Genomic DNA, 24636 nt, shown 5'->3' with positions numbered 1-24636 from the left:
ATTCATTAGCTATGTGTGATTCTAAATGAGTATTTTTAGATTTGTTTGTCGCTATTATACAAGTGTTATTTATATGAATGTAGGACTTACTATTAAAATATGTCACAAACTAAAAGTATGCTTAATTATCATCGCTCAGATGTTAATTAATTTTCATTGCTGTTGTCTTGTATCCAAATGTATGTCAGGAGCATGTTTGAATTGAAAATTCATCCAATATTTCAGACATGGGAACAATTTAGAAGAAAATCAATTTGTATTTTAATTATAGATTCTATATGTGCTCATATACTTTAAAAAATATATATATATATATTTAAAAAAAAAGTCAACATCCTTAGGTTTTATTTTATGAAAAAATCACATTAAAATATCCACAGATGTCAGTACTATACAAGTTACATCATACCAACTGACAGACAGGCTATGACGTTCATTAATGTCGATACTCCTTTAATGAAAATTCACACCGACTTTCATTTACGTCCATACTCCCGGAAAGGTTAACAATAACAAGAATAATGTTTTTCGATTCTACGCATCTTTGTATTAGAGATAGTATCTGTAACTATTGTGGAAGCTTAGCCAAAAAAGTATTATGTCTAATTAGTCAAATATTGCTCACTCCTTTCATCAACGTCATATACCAAAAATTGTAAATTTTCAGTTGTGCATGTTTTCAGAATGCCTAGAAAATGTACTATATCCCAGCAAAAGCGGCATATTTTTAACTTAATATTTACCCGCTGCAGGGCCGATTATGTTGTTTTTGTATTTTGAAGAAAATGTATTGTTTAATTATTATTTTAAATATACTAAATATTTTTCAAATGGAGAAAAAACATTCAGGTTTTACCTAAAAAGATCTGTTGCACAGTAAAAAGTTCAATAAGTGGCTTGATATTTATTTTTAATATATTATATTCTATTTTTGAACTTGAAAAACAATCTCCTGAAAAATCAAGTTTTTTGATATATGATGTTGTTGAAAGGAGTGAGCGATATGTGTTATTTGTTATATGTTATCCGCCTCCGTAGTGTAATGGTCAGTATGTTCGGCTACCATTCTGGAGGGGGGGGGGGGGCAAAGAACTATAAGTGATTTTTTCCCTAATATTTATTCAATATTGCCCTGGACTGGACCTGAAACAGAGGCTGATCACCTTTCCTTCATGTGTTAACGATCAAGATAACACTACATTTATATGACACGGTTCCTTATGCACCATTGGAGTGCTGATAAGGGTTTAAAAAAATGTGTTATTTATTTTTCTAATCTTGTTTTTTGTTTGTTTCAGCCACGCCCAACGAAAGGAAAAATGCGAATCCATTGCTTGGAGAACGTAGACAAAGCCCTTCAGTTCCTGAAGGAGCAAAGGGTACATTTGGAGAACATGGGATCCCACGACATTGTGGATGGAAATCCTAGACTCAACCTTGGGCTCATCTGGACCATCATCTTACGATTCCAGGTGATTATTTTGCTGAAAATCAATCTTATGTCTCTTCTGACGCACAAAAACATTTTTTTCCTACACGTTGGTTTGTTTGTTTGTTTGTCTGCTAATATAGTCAGAATCTTCTAATAATAGGTTTTAGACAGGCGCCGTGGCGTAGTTAAGTAGATGCTCGACTGCGAAACTGGCGTCCCTGGTTCGATTCCCGCCAAATGCAAAATAAATTCAAGAAAGACTTATTTTCACTTGGTCTGGGTGTTTGTGATGTATTTTCACATTTACCTTCCCTATCCTTACTATCCTGCCTACAGACAAGCCTCTAAAAGTAGAAGCTTTGCAGGTTATTCCTTTAAAAAATATATATAGTTGTATTATGAAGAATTCCTCTTCTTGGCCTTGCGACCTGTTTTTAAGAGGGATTAGCCTCCTGCGATGTCGGTTCCCAGCCATCAATCCATCTCTTTGGTGGTCTGCCCGGGAGTCGTCTACTTCGGGGTTGGCATTGTTGGCCTGGATGGTTCCATTCTCTTCACATGCGCATACCATTGTCTTCTTCGTTGCCTTCCCCACCTAACAACATCTTCAATCTCGTATATTTCTCTAATCCTGGTTTTCTTTATTCTATTTCACAGAGTCTTTATTTCTGACACTTTTAGCGAGTTGAAGTAATTTTGTATGATATAATTTTCCTTAAACCTGGTATCCACTGAATTGTAAAATTTGGAAATATTACATAGTTATTTTCGCTTTTGTTGTGTATATATATCGAAAATGATAAAATTTTAAAGATATTTTAATATTTTCAATTTAAGTTTTACCTAGTTAATACCACTATTTTTTAAAATGCACTGTGACATGTGTTTCGATGCATTCAGTACCATTTTCAAACATCGTATTTACTAAGTAAAACTTAAATTAAAAATGTATTGGATTTTACCAAAAAGTGACTGCCGAATTAATTTATGAAAATATTTTAATATGTTTACTTGCCTATTTGTGACATCATTTTTATATTGCTCATAGATCCAAGACATCACCATCGAAGAGTCTGACAACAAGGAGACTAAGTCGGCCAAGGACGCCCTGCTGCTGTGGTGCCAGATGAAGACCGCCGGCTACCACAACGTCAACGTCAGGAACTTCACCACCTCCTGGCGCGATGGGCTCGCCTTCAACGCCATCATTCACAAGCACCGGCCCGACCTCATCCAGGTGGAGAAGCTCTCCAAGTCCAACGCCATCTATAACTTGAATAATGCCTTCAATGTCGCCGAGGACAAATTGGGACTCACCAAACTGCTGGACGCGGAAGGTGAGCGACAATAACAAACCTTTATATCTACATTTTGGCACCTCAACATAGGTGAAGAAGAATATGAATGTTTGGGTGGTTACATGGCATACTACTGTTTATTTATTGATTTGGCGTTTAATTTTTAGAATTCCATTTTGATTATTGTGTTAATTGTTTAATCAAACACAGAGTTTTTGAGTCTACTAAGTTGTTTATTGTATCTGCAGACAGTTGGTAGAATTCCATATTGAATTGTTTTATCCAAAATAAAACAAGGTTTTCGTTGGATTGAATTCTACATTTATTTATGTATATGTTAATATGTGACGCGTTTCTTCTTCTTAGGACATTATCATACATAAACAAATGCGTTCGTTTGAAAATGCTATAACTAGGCGAAACAATTGTCACAATGTTAATTTTTATGTGTTTTTTAACAATAAAAATCAATTCTCATAGCAATTGATATTTTAATTTACTTTTAGTTTATTATCATATTTAGCCTATTGTTAACTTGTTTTATTGTCATTCTAACTCTAATTAAAATTTCTAGATATCTTTGTGGAACATCCGGATGAGAAGTCCATCATCACGTATGTGGTGACATACTACCATTACTTCAGCAAGATGAAGCAAGAGACGGTGCAAGGGAAACGTATCGGAAAGGTCGTCGGCATTGCCATGGACAATGATCGCATGATCAAGGAATATGAATCACTCACCAGGTATGCAAATTCTCCTATCACTCTCAGGCCTGTGTTCATTTAGTCCGCTTCCATAGTGTAATGGTCAGCACGCTCGACTATTATACTGGAAGTCCCGGGTTCCATTTCCAGGGAGGGGAGTCAAATAAATATAAGTGATTTTTTCACTTTAATACTTATTCAATATTACCCTGGACTGAAGGTACCAACCTGAAGCGGAGGGCTGATCACCTTTCCTTTATGTGTTAGCGATCAAGATGACGCTGCATTTATATGATGTAGTGCCCTATGCGCTACAAACGAATAATACTTTGTAGTGCATAGGGCACTAACAAATAAAACATTTTCTAATTACTTTTTCTAATTTTTTTATGCACTGAAATCTAAATGGATTTTTAAAAAAATCTACTAATTATAACCAATAAACATAAAACTTTTTTCTAATTGTTTTTTATTTTTTTAGTGATCTTCTGCAGTGGATTGAGAGCACCATCGAAGCTCTGGGCGACAGAACCTTCGCCAACTCTTTGGTCGGAGTCCAGCAACAACTGGGCCAGTTTGCCAACTACAGAACTGTTGAGAAACCGCCCAAGTAAGACATGCTTTGTATTTTTGTTAGTGGGGATCAATACTGGTGTGGGGTTTAGTTTCCACCAATTGATAGAAAAACCTAGGATCAAAAGTAAGTAAAAAATATAGTAAGAAAGTAAATAATTTCCTCGGGGGTGGATTTGGAATTATTTCTTCCAACACCGAGGATTCCGCCTCCCCGGAAGGCCGCTGACGACCATTCACCGACTATGCTCAGCGGAACTTCGAGACGCCGGACTGACCTGGAAGGCAGCCAAGGAGATGGCGCGTGACAGAGTAACTTGGAGACGTCTCGTGTTGGCCATATGCTCCACCTAAGGAGCTAACATGGAAGGAAAAATAAGAAGAATAAATAATTTCCTATGTGACTAGGCAATACATAGTTATATTATTCTTCTTCGTGGGTTACAATCTATGTAATGATTGGTTTGCTTCTTTCATGGTCTGTCTCCAATGGTCTCCACCCTCCGCTCGCCTCTTTCATTAATTTTAGAGTTATGGCCTAGTATTCGATAAGTCGCAATTTAATTTTCTCTTTATTTTTTTATCAGTGTTTACTAATTTTATTAAGTTATATTACTGTTTGTCAAGCTGAAATTTGTTTCCCAGGTTCGTGGAGAAGGGCAACTTGGAGGTGCTGCTGTTCACGCTGCAGTCCAAGATGCGCGCCAACAACCAGCGCCCGTACACTCCTCGCGAGGGGGCCATGATCTCCGACATCAACCGGGCCTGGGAGAGGCTGGAGAAGGCGGAGCACGAGAGGGAACTCGCTCTCCGCGAGGAACTCATCCGCCAGGAGAAACTGGAACAGCTGGCTGCCCGGTAAATACATTCTCAATATATATGTATATATGTTTATTATATACAATGACACCCGGATTTTACGTCCATGGATCTAACATTTTCTCGCCAATCACGTGTTATTACTTCAGTCCCGATATATTTTTGTACATTTATTACCCGCATTTACGTTTTTTCCCCCCAATTTATGTCGAAAATATCCTGTTGAAAGTAAAGATTCTTTTTTTGTTAAGATTATTCGTGATCATCGTTTACGTGCAGTTTTCATATACATTTTTTGTCTACCGGTTTCAAAACGTACCCCCGTCTCTTCGTTAGGAAAATCACTACAACAGCATGCAAACAATACTACATGTCACTACTATAGGACTATTCACACACTTATACTTATAACTACATATAATTTTGGTCGACCCGAGGACCAACGCACTAGGGATTGCAGAACAAACATGCACTAAGGGCCGAGATCTGACATGCACTAGGGATTTTAGTCAAAGTATTTTATTTAAAAAAAAAGAAGTAAGAATGACTAAGCACAAAGTAAACGCTTTAAATATTAATATTATTGTCGGGTAATGGTCCCGTGGTTAGTGTCGCGGACTCTTAAGTAAGAGTTTCTCGGTTCGAACGCACTCTGCCACAATTTGATACCTATTTCTAATGATGAGCCGCTTAGGCTCACAGAAATAGTATGAAATTGAAATATTTGTGTAAATAATTAAAACACAAATATTTCTCTTTTAAAAAAAAAAAATACAATAATAATATTGAGAACATTATAAAATGTTTAATCCAATATATGAGTATTTAATATTTTTTTGTTTGTTTCAGTTTCAACCGCAAGGCATCTATGCGTGAGACCTGGTTGTCCGAGAACCAGCGTCTAGTGAGCCAGGACAACTTTGGCTTCGATCTCGCCGCTGTGGAAGCCGCTGCCAAGAAACACGAAGCCATCGAGACTGACATTCTGGCGTACGAAGAAAGAGTGCAAGCTGTCGTTGCAGTGTGCTCTGAATTGCAGGCGGAGAGGTAGGAATAATAATAGCTCTTAACTCGCGCCCGAGTATATCGCTCACTCCTTTCAACAACGTCATATATAAAAAATCAACGATTTTCAGTTGTGCATGTTTTCGGAATGCCCAGAAAATGTACTAAATCCCAGCAAAAGCGGCATATTTTAAACGTAATATTTACCCCTTACAGGGCTGAAAGTGTTGTTTTTGCATTTTGAAGAAAAGGTATTGTTTAATTGTTTTTTTTAAATATACTAAATATTTTTCAAATGGAGAAAAACTCTTCAGGTTTTACCTAAAAAGATCTGTTGCACAGTAAAAAGTGTACTAAGTGGCTTGATATTTATTTTTAATACATTTCATTATATTCTTTAACATTAAAAACGATCTCTTAAAAAATCTAGTATTATGATTTATGACGTTGTTGAAAGGAGTGAGCGATATGTCTTTAGCATATGCAGGGTCTATCTATGAGTATGTGACTGAACATGCCGATTTCGGACCTAATAATTCGAGTACACACTGCGCACTGCGTATCCTCGTCAATTCTGTTGTGTAGCCGCGCGCAGAGACCTCATGAACACTGTTCACGGAGTTTCTCGATCCATCTCTGTCTCTAGCCCACGACTCCCAATCATCATCCATCCCCGCCAACCACAACGTGGCGTTCAATTGATCTTTGTACCTCCTGTTCTGTCTTCCTTGCTTTCGTCTTCCTTCGAGAAGCTCATCAAACAGATTAGCTTTGGGTAGGCATAGGTAATCCATACGAATGACATGGCTTGCCCAACTAAGGGATATGGAGAAGTAAAAAAATAATGCTTTAAATTTTTATTACATTATGTTAAATTATCTTTTTCTCTTTTAGATACCATGATGTGGAGCGTATCAGCGCACGCAGAGACAATGTTATCCGCCTTTGGGCTTACCTTATTGAGCTTCTCAAGGCAAGACGAGGTCGTCTTGAACTTTCTCTTCAACTGCAACAAAACTTCCAGGTGCGTAAAAAAATACTGCTTTGTTATGAACACAGATACAGTTAAAGATTGTTAATTTCAGCAAAGATAATTTGAATTTTAGCATTATTTGAAAAATACTATCAATTTATGGTTTTTCTTACAATTTTTTCAAACATAAACTTCGATAGTTCTAAACAAAAAAAAATACCACTCTTTAATTTACATGTTACACAGGAAAAGCAAATAAACCATTTAAATAATTTAAAAAAAATTCACACACATATTTTTTTTCCCTTGATATAAATTACTAATTTCATTCACAGCTTTTGATGTTTTCTCCTATGTAAGTATAATTTTGTACTTTGGCTTTTACAGTATTTTTGTATTTAGAATTGTTGATTGCTACACCCATTTGTCAATGTTTTTTAATAAAATTTTGCTGTGAATTTTAGGAAATGCTGTACATTTTGGACTCCATGGAAGAGATCAAGATGCGTCTGCTGACAGATGATTATGGAAAGCATCTCATGGGGGTTGAGGACCTGCTGCAGAAGCATTCGCTGGTTGAAGCCGATATCAACGTCCTCGGTGAAAGGGTCAAGGTAAAATTAATTCATTGTTTTGTATATTTAACCTAGCCAGATCTAATGGGGGGAATGAAATCCCCCATAATTTTGAATTCGATAACTACAGTATTATAAGAGCTACTTACTCCATTTTTTTTGTAATCTCAAAAATAATGTTACAGAAATTTTTCCCTTATTTATTTTTATAATTTCAAATCATTAAATGTTTCAAAATACTGTTTTTGACAAAAAGCACAATCAGTCGGTGCCGCGAGATCTTCGTACTTATAAATATATCAGCACATTATTTTTTTGTCTACTAGCGACATGATATTTCTTTCACTCTTATAAATGTGCTACAACCGTAAGGAGAGAGTGAGACAACTTAACTAGTCGGCTTTCGTTTGATCCGATTTCCGGCCTCTCGCTTATTGGGTGGCTGCACTCAGTCACTGCTTGACGGCGCATTGGAATGGACGCGACACCTATAACTCAGTTGGCGGCAAGTTGGTACTTGCTGCAAGCTGCGTACTACAATTTCCATACAAATATGAACTGGGGTCTTTTGGTACCCCTCATCGGATCATGTGTAATTTTTGGATGATCAGTATAGGAAAGGTTAAATGTAAAAGTTATTATTATTTATTCAATTAATACTGTTTCAGAGTGTAGTGACCCAGAGCCAGCGCTTCTTGGAGCAGGAGGAAGGATACAGGCCGTGCGATCCGGCCATTACCATCGAGAGGATCCAGCAGCTGGAGGACGCCTACGGAGAACTGGTGCGCCTGGCCATCGAACGCAGGTAATGTGCAGGGGAAAAATTTTCCACTGCGGATCTGGTATTTCTCGCTAGAGTAGCGTAAGCCGATGTATCGGATTTTGGTAACCAAAGGTTTAAGAATATATGGCATACCCGCGAGAGTTGGTTATATTATCATTATTGTGATAAAAGGAATACCGACCATATTTCTTCTACCCAGGATGCATACCTTCTTTTAATTTTTAACCTTTTCGAGAGTAAAATAATTGATGTCTGACTTTCTCTGGAAAATGGGTTCTTTTTACATGAAATTTTTTTTAAATTAATTTTTTTTATTTTATTATGAAGATAGAAGTTGTGTAAAAATAATAAAAAATAAAATTCACCGCCTCTATGTAGGTTTTAATTTATGACAGATTTACATACAAATATCCACAGATGTTATTATTGCTATACAAGTTACATCTTACCATTTGACAAGGCAAACTTTGACATTCATTATCATTGGTACTCCTTTGGGGAAAATTTGCACCGACATTCATTATTTCATTCACAATTTATATTTAAAGCAATAACTTTGTGATTTTTTATTTTATAATTAGAATATAACTTTGTTTAAAAATCACAATAAATATTTTATTAATTATAATGTCTACCAGTTTTCTAAGCTTTTAAAGAAGCGGTTAGCTTCGAAACCGATAGATATTATAATATTAAAATATTTATAGTAATTTTTAAACAAAGCTATTAATTCATTAATTGATTCGGCAGTCACTTTGTGGTAAAATTTATCCATTTTTAATTAATGTTTTACTTAGTAAATACCACTATTTCTTAAAATCTACTGTGACACGTGTTTCGATGCGTTCCGCATCATTTTCATACGGTGTTTGAAAATGATGCGGAATGCATCGAAACACGTGTCACAGTAGATTTTAAGAAATAGTGGTATTTACTAAGTAAAGCATTAATTAAAAAAGTTATTATTAATTAAATTTATTATTACATTTTGACCATTTTGTTATCGCAGAAAGCGTCTGGAGGACAGCCGCAAGCTGTGGCAGTTCTACTGGGACACGGCCGACGAGGAGAACTGGATCAAGGAGAAGGAGCAGATCGCCTCCGCGGAGGACGTGGGGCACGACATGACCAGCGTGTACCTGCTGGTCGGCAAGCACAACGCGCTGCAGGGCGAGGTCAAGGCGCACGAGCCGCAGCTCATGGCCGTCGCCGGCGTCGGGGACGAGCTCATCAAGGATGGCCACTTCGGCTCCGACAGGATCCAGGTGACTATCATTTATCTAAAACCCACCCCCCTTAACTTCAAAATGGAGGCAAGTCCTAGGTATCCCATGGTATGACACTCGTACACACTGTGCAACATGAGGAAAAATAAGTTGTTCTTGAGTGTTTTTCGCAGATACTTTGTGGCACATTTTATAAACTTTATAAAATAATTTCATTAATTGATTCGGCAGTCACTTTGTGGTAAAACCTAAAAACACCGTATACAGTGTTTGAAAATGATGCGGAATGCATCGAAACACGTGTCATAGTGGAATTTAAGAAATAGTGGTATTTACTAAGTAAATTAATAATAATTAATAATAATTATAAATTTATAAAATAAAATAACTTTGTTTTTTACCACTTTTTTTATTTTTCGACAAGTTTAACCTTGTCATCATCAGGGTTAAGCATGTACTAATTTTAAAACATTGAAATATTCAGTTATCTGAGATCTTCAAAGTAAGACCGTCTTCAGTCAGTCGTGAGTTGCTAAAATAATAAACTGAAAATAACGGCTTTATTTTTTTTCCTTTCAGGATCGTCTCCGTGAGATTCTCTCGGCTTGGAGTCATCTGTTGGATGTAGTGTCGCTGCGTAGAGATCGCCTGGACTCCGCAGTCCGCTATCACCAACTGTTTGCTGATGCTGACGATGTGGACATTTGGATGCTCGACACACTCAGGTAGACATTAGCAATTAAAATTTTGGACGAAATCATATTTTATGCTGTAGAAAATTCATACTTCAAACTGCCAAAAAACAACTATGAATCGAAATAGCGTTTATAAATATTAAATATTAAAATCAAACACTGATATTTAGAGTCAACTTAATTGTATTTTATTATTAAAAACACATAAAAATAACATTTGCGACAACTGCTTCGCCTTGTTATGGCATTTTCAAACTACTGTGAAAATTAAATGGACTGAGCTGACTGTCCTTATAAAGCTACATATACAATTCTAGATACTTCAGTAACAGTTAGCTTAACATGTGCAGTAACAATTGTAAGATAAACAATAGTTAAGTATAGGCCAAGTGTACAATTAGTAATGGGGAATGTAGGTACCTTAATAGACTCTAAAAAATCGGTGTTTGATTATATTATTTGATATTTAAATTAAAAAGAAGTTCTATAAATTAAATGTCAAATCTATAAATAAAATCAAAATAGTTTTACCCGAGTAGGTGAAAATTAATTACTTTTATTTTTGTAATAGATTGGTGTCATCAGAAGACGTTGGACGTGACGAGGCTCAAGTTCAGAGCCTGCTGAAGAAGCACAAGGACGTAACAGATGAACTCAAGAACTACGCCACTGTTATTCAACAGCTTAAGCAACAGGTAACATTATCTTTCTCAAAATATAAGCAAAGTTGAACTTCTCAATCATATGATGAGCTCCCAACATGCGAGACTGATCATTATTTCTTCACACACCTTATGACCACGAAAATGCTGCATAATTTTAGCATCCTACACACCAGTGTTCTGCAGCCTTTACTCACCAAATGCACCTTACACACCAAAATTCTTCCTAGAATTCCACGGCACACCAAAAGCTAAAATATTGGGTTGATGCAAAAGTTTTGACCGTTTTTTACATATTTTATTTTTTATTTTTTTTTAATATGTATTATTTATTTAATAAATTACATAATTTCCATCAGTTCTTATAACCTTCTCCCATCTTTCTATAAGCTTATTAATACCAGTAGTAAAAAATTCCGTGGATTTTGATGCGAAAAATGAAGTAAGGGATGTTTTTACCTGCTCTATTGTATAATTTTTTTCGTCATTTAATTTTTTTGCAGTGATCGGAATAAATGAAAATCAGAAAGAGCAAAATCTGGAAAATACGGTGGATGCTTGATAACATTCCAATTTAACTCATTTAGCTTGTGTTGGATCATCATAGCCACATGTGGTCGCGCGTTGTCGTGATGAAACACTACCCCTTTTCTTTTTACCAATTCTGGTCTATCCTTTTGAAGGTCCATGTTCAATTTGGATAATTACTGACAATATCGTTCTGCTGTACTTGTCTGATCGTGTTCCAAGAGTTCAAAACACACAATACCCTTATCATCCTACCAAACACAAAGTTTAACTTTTTTTTTTGGGTTTCGGCCTTCGAAGTTGTTAATGGGGCTTCTCCAGGTATAGCCCACTGTCTTTTTCTTGTCACGTTGTTGTACACGACCCACTTCTCATCTCCCGTCACCAAACGATGCGAAAAAGGTTCATGTTTTTGTCTCGCACTCAAATCAACGCACGTTGAAACACGATCCAATAAATTGGCAGCCGACAATTGATGAGGTATCCAAACGTCGTACCGCGAAACCATTTCCATACGCTTCAAATGTCTTAATACGGTTGTTTGGTTGGCTCCCATCATTGACACAATCTCCCTGATGATTAGACGTGGATTGGAGTCAATTATGACTTTTAACTTGTCATCATCAGACTTCAATGGCCGCCCGGTACGTGGTTTATCAATGAGTGAAAAATCTCCAGATCGGAATTTTGTAAACCATCTTCGTACCTGTCGAACTTTGATGACATCTGCTCCATACACTTCACAAATGTTTTTGGTTGCCACACTCGCGGTATTGTCTTTACGGAATTCATAAAGTAAACAATGACGTAAATGCACTTTATCGAGCGACATTTTGAAAAAATACAAGGGGTCATAACTGTACTCTGGCTAGGCCAAAACTGAATAGAAAGTAGAGGAAAAGCATCCTTTATACAATGGAATCATAAAAAAGAAGATATTTTTCATAAATTTAGAAAAAAAATTTTTTTTACCTGGGATCATAAAAAACGGTCATTACTTTTGCATCAACCCAATATATAGACCATTAAAAATTATTTACTTATAATAATTATTCTATACTACACTTTGAAAAAAAGACACTATTATGAAAAATAATTTGTCATTGTTTATAAACCCTTCCCTTACGGTGCTAAAAACTTACGCGTGCACCGGTGATATGTGTTTTGTACACCATATGAAAATGTGGTTTAAAAACGGGAATAATGTGAATACATATTCCTAAATATTGCTTTTATTAATCATAGTTGAAGTTGAAATGTAATAATTTTATAATGCCAGCTCTGGTAATTATCTGAAAACGAGAAAAAAAATACATCACAAGTAGCCACAATAGCTAGTGTAGCGACACGACCGCTGAGTCAGACGATCTGCGCACTACTGACGGACTAAGCACGTTACAACATTCGCTTATACTTACAAAGAACGCTACATGCGCACACACAGAAACGTTTGTGTATAGGTGATTTCATTCCCGATTTTTTCCCAAATTATTTATTTCCGTTGCTGCAAACTTTATATCATAATACTTTCATGTAATACAAAATTATATTACTGAGGAATACAAAAATTCTGAGCCCTTATCTATTATATTTGAAATTGATATTTTCTTTAAAAAAAGTCGAGTTTAAATACACAAAGAAAAATTGTAAAATGTTAAATACATTAAATTTGACTGCGGCACATCTGTATTTGACTTACGGCACATCGGATAAGTTTAACAAAATGCTGTTTTATCATTTGACTTGATATATTTTTGAATTTGATTCCAAGGCTTCCCAACTGGTGCCCGAAGACGCCCAGTCTCCGGAAGTGATTGAGCGCCTGGCGTCCATCGACTCCCGGCACGGGGAGCTCACGGAGCTGGCGCGGCTGCGTCGCCAGCGCCTGCTGGACGCCCTGTCCCTCTGCAAGCTGCTCTCCGAGGCGTCGGACGCCGAGCAGTGGATCGCCGACAAGGACCGCATGCTGTCCACCATGGTACCTGCCCGGGATATTGAGGATGTCGAGATCATGAAGCACAGGTTTGTGAACTTTGTCACAATGTCCAATTCAGATAAGCATCAATATGAGTTTGGTGTCAAAGGTTATACCTCTAAGTATAGTTTATTGATCGAGTAATTGAAAAATAGTGGTTTCTTGTGTTTACAGAATTCCATAATTATTGGCATTTTTGTGAGTTTAGAGCTTATTTTTATTGCACCAATCTGCAATTTTTATTGCAAAAAGTCTTTCTAGATTTTTTTCAAGTATGTAACAGTCGTTTATGTGACAAATTGTTTTAAAATCTTTTGTTATTGATAGTGATGATTATTGTAATGACGATTTTTATTAGTGTATTCTTTGTTGTTATTGTACTTATTTTTGTTAATAACGTTTAAGGCATTAGCCGTAAATAAAATTAAAATAAGATGAGACATAATAGCATCAATAACGCAGTTACGTAATAGCATCCATAACGCAGTTATTATTATGAATTGCACTTCCACGGTATCGTAACAAACAGATGGAAATCAATGGCAGTTAGTTGATCATGCTGATGTTAGGAGGGTAATTCATACAGATATTTCTATTTCATCATCATTTTTCTTTTTTCATTCTCAGGTATGACGGCTTCGACAAGGAAATGAACGCCAATGCATCCCGCGTGGCCGTCGTCAACCAGCTGGCTCGCCAGCTGCTGCACGTGGAGCATCCCGACTCTCCCCTCATCCAATCCAAGCAGCAGGCGCTCAACCAGCTCTGGGGACAACTCCGAGAAAAGGTAAAAAATACACCTTTAAAGGAATGTATAACTGTTACCGAATTTGTTTATGAAAAAAATTTCAGCAATCACTCCTTGAGGCGAGGTCGTCTTATTGTCAGGACTCTCGCAATGACAATGATAGATAGCACTATTTATATAAAATATTCTATCACTAATGCGTTTATTCTCACAGTACGCCAAATAATGGACGATTGGAAATATTTCTTTGGTTATTTATTATAACAAAGGTATTTTCTTACCTCATGAAGTGAGTTCTTGAAAACTAAACTTAATCTAATCGAGGTCAAATTGAACAATCAAATGTGCATAAAACTGATATTTAGTTTTAGCAATTTCCAACCTTTGGTTTTGTTGAAATAAATGAGTACTTTATTAATATGTAATTAGAATTGCAGTTAGTATTGCAGATAATCATATGAAAACTTCAAAACTATGTGAATTGACCCGCAGTTATAAGTTTTTATTTTATTTATTTTTTAAATACATTTTTAGATCATGTACAAACAAAACATTCCATCCATACTCTTTAGAATGAATTTTGTTTGGACAAGATTTATATAATTTTATTATATAAAAAAAAGTTTTAAAACATATATGGCTGACTAAGTATTGCACCCATCACTTAGTCCAGCTGGAATATTTTTTTTTTCATATTGTCTGATTTTTATCCTTATTTTTTTTTTAATATAGGCCGAAGCTAAGAGGGAGGAGCTGAACTCTGCCCAGGGAGTGCAGACGTTCCACATCGAGTGTCGCGAGACCGTGTCCTGGATTGAAGACAAGAAGCGCATTCTGCAAGCTACCGACAACTTGGAGATGGATCTTACTGGTAATTTATTTTTCTTTTTTTTTTGTGAAGTGGAGGGACTACTGGGTCGGCCAACTATTCGGTTGTTCAACTAACCGATTACTAAGTCAATCAACTAGCCGACTACTGGGTTTATCAATAACCTCGGTTTGAAGAAAATTAAGTTGAGATTTATCAAATATTGGGCCTTAACCTGACTTATTCTGTCCGCCTCCGTAGTGTTATGGTGAGCACGCTCGGTTACCGTATTGGAGGTCCCGGGTTCGATTAAAATAAATATAAGTGATTTTTTCACATTAATATTTATTCAATTGCCCTGGACTGGTACCTGAAGCGGAGGGATAATTACCATTCCTTTATGAGTTATCGATCAAGATAACACTGCGTTTATATGATGAAGTGCCTTCTGCACTATCGGGTGCGGATGAGGATTTGAAGAAGAACCTGGTTTATTGGCAGACTAGTCAGTGATCCATGTTGGTGTGGTGTATGAATGTATGTATGTATTATTAATATTAATGTGTTATTTGTTTGCGCAGGTGTGATGACCCTGCAGCGTCGCGTGTCCGGCATGGAGCGCGACCTGGCGGCCATCGAGGCGCGCATCCGCTCCCTCACGAGGGAGGCCGACGCCATCGAGGCAGAGCATCCCGAGGAGGCGGAGCTCATCAGGGAGCGCGTCGTGCAGATCAAGATCATCTGGGAGGAGCTCACGCAGATGGTAACTCGACTGCAATCCTTACCTGTACCCTGTTATATCAACACCAGTCCCATCCAACTTTTGAATCGGCAAATTATTAAAAACAAAACTTATCTTTAATTATAACCTCCCCATTCAAAAATATGTTATACAATACAAGCAAATATTTTATCATTTTTTCTGAGATTTTTAATCTTCGAATATTCGAGATTTTTAATCATGGATTTAGTAATCCTAGAATATTCTTGTAGTACTCGGTTTTTATGTAACCAGTTTTAAAGGGTTAAGAAATAATTTTAAAAATTGCCTTTTGAAAGCCCCTACTGTAGCACCTATTAAAAGTAATTGGCTCAATACAAATTAAATTATAATTTGGTATTTATAAATACAAAATAAATTTAGTAAACAAAATATTTAAATCATGTTATATTCTTGAATAAACTCATTATAAACCACTGTGGTGATCTTTCTCATTCCATGTTGTGATTTTTCCACATGCATTTTACAGTTTTAATCAATTTTGGTTCATATTTGTAAAATGATAATTAAATGCTTTGTACTACAAGTAAAGAATGTTGACTGTTTGAGAATGATAACAATCACTTAACATTATGTATTATTGCAGCTCAAGGAACGCGATGCCAAATTGGAAGAGGCCGGAGACCTCCATCGCTTCCTCCGCTCTGTGGATCACTTCCAGTCCTGGCTCACCAAGACACAGACAGACGTGGCTTCTGAGGACATTCCTGCTTCCCTGGCTGACGCTGAGAGGCTCCTGTCCCAACACCAGACCATCAGGGAAGAGATTGACAACTATACTGAAGATTATGCCAAGATGATGGAGTATGGAGGAAAGATTACAGCGGTATGTTTCTTTCAGTATCTCTTTCAAAATATAATATATTTTTTTCTTTATCTTAATTTCTAATATTTTATTTGTATAGGAACCATCCACTCAAGATGATCCGCAGTACATGTTCTTGAGGGAGCGCTTGAAGGCTCTTCGTGACGGTTGGGCCGAGCTCCAACAGATGTGGGAGAATCGCCAACAACTTTTGTCCCAAAGTCTGGACCTGCAATTGCTGCAAAGGGACGCTCGTCAAGCCGAAGTTCTTCTGGCTCAACAAGAGCACCGTCTGGCCAAGGCTGAACAACCCACGACCCTGGACCAAGCCGATCACCTCATCAAGGAACACGAAGCGTTCCTTACAACCATGGAAGCTAACGATGACAAGATCAACTCCGTGGTTCAGTTCGCTAACCGTCTGTCGGAGGAGGGACACTTCGATGCCGATAAAGTACAGAAGAAGGCTGAGAACATCGATTCCCGAAGAAACATCAACCGCGAAAAGGCCCTGCAACAACTGGAGAAACTCCAGGATCAACTGCAATTGCACCAGTTCCTCCAAGATTGCGACGAACTCGGAGAATGGGTCCAAGAGAAGAACCTCACTGCCCAGGATGACACTTACCGTTCCGCTAAGACCATCCACTCGAAATGGACACGTCACCAGGCGTTCGAGGCAGAAATCGGCGCCAACAAGGAAAGGCTGGTGGCAGTGCAAAACGCTGCAGAGGAACTCGTTAAACAAAAGCCCGAGTTTGCCGTCGTCATTTCACCCAAGATGTCTGATCTCAGTGATCAGTTTGTGAACTTGGAGGTGAGCACGAAAGATAAGGGTGAAAAACTCTTTGACGCCAACAGGGAAGTTCTGCTTCACCAGACTTGCGACGATATTGACTCGTGGATGAACGAACTTGAGAAGCAAATTGAAAATACCGATACCGGATCCGATTTGGCATCTGTTAATATCTTGATGCAGAAGCAACAAATGATCGAGACTCAGATGGCTGTCAAGGCTCGTCAAGTTACAGAACTAGAAACTCAAGCCCAGTACTTGCAGAGAACTGTTCCCGAGAAAATGGACGACATCAAGGTCAAGAAAACCGCAGTCGAGAAGAGATTCGAACAGTTCAAGGCTCCTCTCGTGGAGAGGCAGAGGCAGCTGGAAAAGAAGAAGGAAGCCTTCCAGTTCTGCAGAGATGTCGAGGATGAGAAGTTGTGGATAGGAGAGAAGATGCCTCAGGCCACCAGCAAGGAATACGGCAATTCACTATTTAACGTCCACACATTGAAGAAGAAGAACCAGTCATTAAAAACAGAGATCGACAATCACGAAGCTAGAATCATCACGGTGGTCAGCAACGGTCAGAAGCTAATTGATGAAGGCCACGAATCTGCCCCTGAATTCCAGCAATTAATAAGGGAATTGACACAGCATTGGCAAGAGCTCAAAGGTACGTGAATTTAATACTTTTTGATTTTATTTGAAGTTTTTAATCTCTTCAGTTTCTTTCAATGAATTTATTTTATTTCATTTTAGATGCCATTAATGACAGAAACAGTGGTCTCATGCAGTCGGAGAAGGCCCAACAATACTTCTTCGATGCCAACGAGGCCGAATCGTGGATGAGCGAGCAGGAGCTTTACATGATGGTGGAAGACAGGGGAAAGGATGAAATCTCCGCACAGAACCTGATCAAGAAGCACGACATTTTGGAACAGGCCGTCGAAGACTACGCGGAAACGATCCGACAGCTCGGAGAAACAGTGAGACAACTGACCATGGAAGAGCATCCTCAGAGTGAGCAAATATCCGTCAAACAATCCCAAGTAGACAAACTGTACGCCGGATTAAAAGATCTGGCCGGAGAGCGAAGAGCCAAGTTGGACGAAGCCCTCAGACTCTTCCAGCTGAACAGAGAAGTGGACGATTTGGAGCAATGGATCGCCGAAAGGGAATTGGTTGCCGGATCCCAGGAGCTGGGCCAGGATTACGATCACGTCACACTCTTGTGGGAGAGGTTCAAGGAGTTCGCACGCGATACCGAAGCGATCGGCTCGGAAAGAGTCAGCACGGCCAATAGGATCGCCGACCAAATGATTTCCATGGGACACTCCGATACTGCCACCATTGCGCAGTGGAAGGATGACTTGAATGACGTGTGGCAGGACCTGTTGGAGCTGATTCAGACCAGGACGCAGATGCTGGCAGCCTCCCGGGAGCTGCACAAGTTCTTCCATGACTGCAAGGATACGCTCAGCCGTATCGTGGAGCGACAGCGAGGAGTGTCCGACGAGTTGGGCAGGGATGCCGCCAGCGTGTCTGCGTTGCAACGCAAGCACCAGAACTTCTTGCAAGACTTGATGACCCTGCAATCACAGGTAAGTCAATCAAGTTTGACTTTTATTATTCACTTTTCTCTATAATTTAGTGAGTTTTTGAGTCATGTTTTAGAAATGAAACTGTTCAACATTATTATTTTCCATTTTAAAATAAATATACACCTTAAAGAAAATATGGTAGCGGTTTTGGGAGAAGATTTGGTAAATATACATCGTCTTTGATGCGTATTTTTTTTTGAAAATGATTTATTTGCTGAATGATTATATAAAAATGTTTGTTATGAATGAACGTGGAACATTTGAACTCCGGCTAAAATCATTAAAATCAGGTGTTAAAATCATTAAAATACGGTGTTTGAAAATGATGCGGAATGCATTGAAACACGTGTCACCACAGATTTTAAGAAATACTGGTATTTACTTAGAAAAACTTAAATAAAAAATGGTAAGATTCAATTAATGAATCAATTAATGTCAGATTTTCAATTACAAATTCCTAAGTTACCAGAATGATCATCAACAAAAATTTACAAATTATGTATAATTTAACTAACCTTAATGCTTTGACAATGTAGCAAACAACTGTCACAAACTTGGAAATATCTAATGTTAATACCTTCTGTTCCAGGTGCAACAAATCAAAGAAGAGTCTGCCAAGCTCCAAGCCTCCTACGCTGGAGACAAGGCCAAGGAGATCACCAACCGAGAGGGAGAAGTGCTGGCGGCGTGGGCGGCCCTGCAGGCCGACTGCGACGCCAGGAGGCTGAAGCTCGCCGACACGGGGGATCTGTTCAAGTTCCTCAACATGGTGCGGACCCTCATGCTCTGGATGGACGACGTCCTGAGGCAGATGAACACGAGCGAGAAGCCCAGGTCTGTACTCCATATCTTCTACTAACCCTTATCCGCACTCGATGGGGCATAGAGCACTATAACCTATCCAAGCAGCGAGAGATAGCCAAACATGCTAACCAACTGCACTTTAGAGGCAGACAAAACTTAGTGCCTAGGTTTTACTTTGCAACAAGAGATGTTGCTTATATCTATGTAAACTTGATTTGATCTAAATCTCCTTTAAATGTTGAGATATTGAAATGAGTTGCCAGTCGAGGGACTACTCAACTAAGCAATGGTGCTTGCCAATGTTAAATTTGTGTGATGTTAAATTTACCTTGAATGTCAAAGGTGAATACTGGGTGTAAAGTGGTTTGACTTTGTCAGAAATGAGGATGTGAGGAGAAGAACCCAACAGCCCCATACTCATACTTATACTGGAAGTCCTGAAGAGGAGAAGGTGGACATGGTTGGGACATGTCCTTAGAATGCCACCTGAGAGCATTAACCCCTCATGTCTCTTTTCTCCATTCATTGACTATACTCAGCGGATCTTTGAGATGCCGGACTGACCTGGGAGAAAGCCAAGGAGATTGCATGTGACAGAGTGACTTGGAGACGTCTCGTGTTGGCCATATGTTCCATCTAGGGAGCGAAAATGGAAGAAGAAGAAGAAGATGTTAATATATCGCTCACTCCTTTCAAGAATGTCATAAATCAAAAAACTTGATTTTTCAGGAGAACGTTTTTGAAGTTTAAAAATATAATACAATGTATTAAAAATAAATATCAAGCCACTTATTGAACTTTTTACTGTGCAAAAGATCTTTTTAGGTAAAACCTGAACTTTTTTTCTCCATTAAATTTTTTTCAGTATATTTAAAAAAATTATTAAACAATACCTTTTCTTCAAAATGCCAAAACAACACTTTACTGTCCTGTAGCGGGTAAACATTAAGATAAAATGCCGCTTTTGCTAGTATATACTACATTTTCTGGGCATTCCGAAAACATGCACAACTGAAAATTGTCAATTTTTGATTTATGACGTTCTTGAAAGGAGTGAGCGATATAAAACAAATAATGTTTCCTTTCCAGGGATGTGTCCGGAGTGGAGCTGCTGATGAACAACCACCAGTCGCTGAAGGCCGAGGTGGACGCCCGCGAGGATAACCTGGCGGCGTGCGTGTCCCTGGGCAAGGGGCTGCTGGCACGGCAGCACTACGCGTCGCAGGAGATCCGCGAGCGCCTGCTCGGGCTCAACAACCACCGCCACGCCCTGCTGCGCCGCTGGGAGGAGCGCTGGGAGAACCTGCAGCTCAGTGAGTACCGACAACGTTGCAGAAAGCGGAGCCTTACTTAGTTCAACCTTCTTCTTGTGCCCAGCATTGAACAAAGGACTACCTCTTGGACGCGACTCTTTTCCAGTGCAGGCCCGCCACTTTTTTAATGTCCTCAGACCATCTAGTCTGGGGCCTACCTACCCTTCTGCGTCCTGGTCTAGGCCTCAATTGAAAGCGGTCCCACCGCATTCCCAGATCTGATACTGAGGCATCTAGGCTTCCTGACAGACCTTTTCTTGCAAAGCAATTTTTTTAAAAACTAAGTTCCGAAATTTATTGAAAAATGTTAAACAAAATTGTATCCCGATTTTACTGTGAATTTACATTTAAAAGCTTTCAATATCCCTGTCACTGCCAATCAAAATAAATACGAGTTTGTAAATCCACCACCAAATTTTCTAGGCTTTGCTTGACTAGGCAAGCACTTTTTTCGTCTAATTTTTCCTCAGACATGCCATATGACCTGCCCAGTTACACTGTTCGCGACTCTTTGAGCCACCGTTTTGTACATAATGAGATGATGCCTTTAAACCTTTGATAACTACAATGATCTGTGTGATACGTGATTCAACTTATCAAGTTCTCTGACTCCTAATTTGTGACTTTCCCCCCAGTCCTGGAGGTGTACCAGTTTGCTCGTGACGCCGCCGTGGCAGAGGCCTGGCTGATCGCCCAGGAACCGTACCTGATGTCCTCGGAGCTCGGTCACACTATTGACGACGTGGAGAACCTCATCAAGAAGCACGAGGCCTTCGAGAAGTCGGCCGCCGCCCAGGAAGAGAGATTCGGCGCCCTACATCGACTCACCACGGTAAGAAACTCAATTTATTCCATGTATCTTGTTTGCGTGTTAGACTTAATGCTGTAGTTAATACAATTAGTTTTCTATGTGCCAACACCTCCCGTTCCGAATGGTTTTAGCGGTGTAATTTGTTTGTAAGTCCGAAAAGGTTAGCCTGCATGTCCAGTGATTGCAATAAACAGAAATCTAAATACAGTGAACAAAAATCTAAATACAATAAACAAAAATCTAATTACAGTTAACAAAAATCTAAATATGTACAGTAAACCCCCCTATAAAGATGAGCTAGGTTCCGAGTTATCAGGGGGAACGTTAAAGTAGATTAATTTTTTTAAATTGTGTTTTTACATTTTAATTAACGGGAATGACTTGACTGAATATACGGACCTACTGCGTTATACGGGGATCACCATTCTAGGAAAACTGCTGCAAACGTTGTAGGGAAAAACCTTATATGAGTGTATATTATAGTGGCGTTTACTGTATTCATCACTGTGACTTCTTGGGGTCAAATAATAAGTAATCATAAATAAAGTGAAGTTACACTTGTACACATTTCAATCAGATCCTGCATGACTCGTAACTATCTTAAATATCGCCATATGCGTGAGTTTATTGGATCACCGTGTGGCAGACACAAATTTGAATGTTTAAAATTGAAATAATTGGACTTGAATATTGTATCGTTGAAAATCGAAGGTTTATGTGTAGAAAACTTATTGTTTAGATACTTTTTTTTTTAATGCTACTTCTCATTGTATGATTTTCCGCTTTTGTCTTCTTTTGTTTATATTTCTAATGGTTGTGGTTGGCCTGTTTTCTATTATTTAACTCGACACTCTTCTACCATCCATGAGAGATGTGTTAATGATCAATGTATTATAAATATTTAATTAATATTTTTTATGAATATCAAAGGAAATTAAAGCATTTTTGTTTGAGTGATTTTTTAATAAATTTATTTATTTATTATGATTTTGTTAAATTTCTCATATCATCCTAAGATGAGTTGCCTATTTATATAAAAAAAAGTAAAAGCCCAAAAATATTATCTAAAACAATATTTTAAATAATATTGATCAACGTTGATTCATGGTTTGATATGGATATTCAAAATTTTATTTAAGAATGACACATTTCATCATGAATCCTGTATGAGAGTTTTGAGTATTTTAAATTTCATATGGGTTTATGTTTTTCTATTAATCGCTCTACCATTCTTCAGTTAACCATTGTTTTTTCTTTATTAACTTTTGTAGTTGTCTTGTGCATGCTTCTTGTCTAATTATGGTGAATGTATTCGTAGCTTGAACAAGTAGAACAGAATAAAACAGCGCCGCTGTGGGCGGCTCTGGACCCGTTGCCCGATCACGAACACATCACAAAATCACCTCCCCCTCATCAAGAGCTCCTTCCAATACCCAAACCGACCCCCGCCAAAGTCAAACCGCTCCCCATTTTCAAAAGATGCTTGTCTTACAAGGCACGACCGGTCGGGGAAGTCGTTCGCGAAATCATCCTGACCAGCGATCGCTTTTACTCCCCTCAACCTTTCAAACGAAAAGTTGTCACATCTCACGGAACCAAAATAATCTATCCTGGTTGCCCGGAACCGTCGATCGACGAAGTGACGATTGCGGATAAAAAGAGAAACAAATCGTTCCTCTGGGACTCGTTGCTTTCTCAAGGGGAGGTTGAAAATATAGACGAGTTCGAATTAGGTAACAATCAAAGTCATCCTTCTAATGTTCAATCCGTAGTCCTTAAAGAACTCGAATCTCCTAACAAATGTAGAAAAACCGATCCGTCTAAACATTTCTCTATAATAAGCGAAGATTCGAGTCGGTATTACAATAATTTAAAGTCGGAGTTCAATGAAAAATGGCCGGGTCAATCCATTTCTGCGCTAGAAATATCCGACCGCGAATCAGACATAGTTTTTCATAGTACGGAAAGTGTAAGTAAAGATCCTTCTGTCGCAAATCTGCTTTTGGTCACGGACCGAGACAAAGCTTTGACCGACAGTATGTACGTCATGTGCTCCGACAGAGATCCGACCGATATAAAAAAAGCTTGCGCAAATTTTATATACTGGGAGAAACACCGATATCAAATGTCCGAACAGTGTTACCCCGATAAATCATTACTGAAACCCGTGAATCCGGTTCAAGGCATTACAAAAAGTGAAGCGGATATTCACACGCCTTCGAGAAAAAGCACATTGGAATATAAAAATGCCAACATCTCGCGATCTAGTTCCAAGTGTAACGTGAATCCGGGTAAGCTGAAACGCTACGGCTCTATTCCGAATGTTCCTTTAGCCAAGTCCGTGAGGTATTTCAGCGCGGAGGTTTTGGTTGGCGACAGCCGCTCCTCGTCTCCCGATAATTCCGAGACCTCTTCCAACCTCTTGCACCCCTCCCTGTTTGGTTCCATCTCTCTGGACACCTTGGTACTCAGTGGTCCAGATTCGTATTCCAATCGGCAGGTAAGCTTATTCGCATGCTATTTTTAACTACCAATGTAACTTAGTAAATCATTTTTTTATTGTTTTTTGTGCATGTTTGTAAATCCTAAATGTATTATAATTTCTTACTCAAAATTAATTTTCAATGATGATTTTTGTGTTAGTAAAGATGTGACTAATGAGTATCTTTTATTTTTTGTTTCTTTCCAGCTTTAGTTTTCTATGTCAAATAATTTAGAGGCTATACGCGTATATATATACATTTGCGTTACGCAATGAAATTTGTGCACTATCATGATAAGCTTTGAATGAACGAATCTCAGTGATGACTTCTTTTGAATAAGTCACTTGTTTTTTTTTAAATAATTTTTAATTCTATTTCCGTGTCTAATTCATGGTGTAAAAAAATTATCATTCTATCATATTGGAAAAAAAAATATTGTCAAAAATAAC

General features: G+C 38.2%; 1 protein-coding gene across 17 annotated transcripts in view; it reads left to right on the top strand.

Moving 5' to 3' along the window:
• Positions 1-24636, top strand: part of LOC148310441 (spectrin beta chain-like) — a 118965-nt gene that overhangs the window by 77164 nt on the left and 17165 nt on the right. For 9 of the 17 annotated variants that reach the window (XM_088258420.1, XM_088258422.1, XM_088258425.1 and 6 more), the window contains 22 exons: positions 1299-1472; positions 2481-2769; positions 3305-3476; positions 3919-4047; positions 4656-4868; positions 5679-5876; positions 6729-6858; positions 7272-7421; positions 8051-8187; positions 9176-9431; positions 9972-10117; positions 10659-10782; positions 13049-13299; positions 13880-14039; positions 14733-14871; positions 15390-15571; positions 16176-16415; positions 16495-17848; positions 17935-18776; positions 19366-19610; positions 20670-20893; positions 21529-21725. In XM_088258420.1, the coding sequence (XP_088114546.1) occupies positions 1299-1472; positions 2481-2769; positions 3305-3476; positions 3919-4047; positions 4656-4868; positions 5679-5876; positions 6729-6858; positions 7272-7421; positions 8051-8187; positions 9176-9431; positions 9972-10117; positions 10659-10782; positions 13049-13299; positions 13880-14039; positions 14733-14871; positions 15390-15571; positions 16176-16415; positions 16495-17848; positions 17935-18776; positions 19366-19610; positions 20670-20893; positions 21529-21725 (5952 nt within the window). Of the gene's footprint in view, positions 1-1298; positions 1473-2480; positions 2770-3304; positions 3477-3918; positions 4048-4655; positions 4869-5678; positions 5877-6728; positions 6859-7271; positions 7422-8050; positions 8188-9175; positions 9432-9971; positions 10118-10658; positions 10783-13048; positions 13300-13879; positions 14040-14732; positions 14872-15389; positions 15572-16175; positions 16416-16494; positions 17849-17934; positions 18777-19365; positions 19611-20669; positions 20894-21528; positions 21726-23022; positions 24205-24636 lie in introns of all 17 variants that reach the window. The other 8 variants (XM_088258412.1, XM_088258413.1, XM_088258415.1 and 5 more) reach the window with 1 other exon arrangement.

Source organism: Brachycentrus maculatus, unplaced genomic scaffold (genome assembly GCF_059751285.1).
Source record: "Brachycentrus maculatus isolate JH-2025_06_01 unplaced genomic scaffold, ASM5975128v1 h1tg000095l, whole genome shotgun sequence".
In the NCBI taxonomy this organism is placed as follows: domain Eukaryota; kingdom Metazoa; phylum Arthropoda; class Insecta; order Trichoptera; family Brachycentridae; genus Brachycentrus; species Brachycentrus maculatus.
Note: the sequence above shows the minus strand (reverse complement) of the source record. Positions and strands in the feature narration are given on the sequence as shown.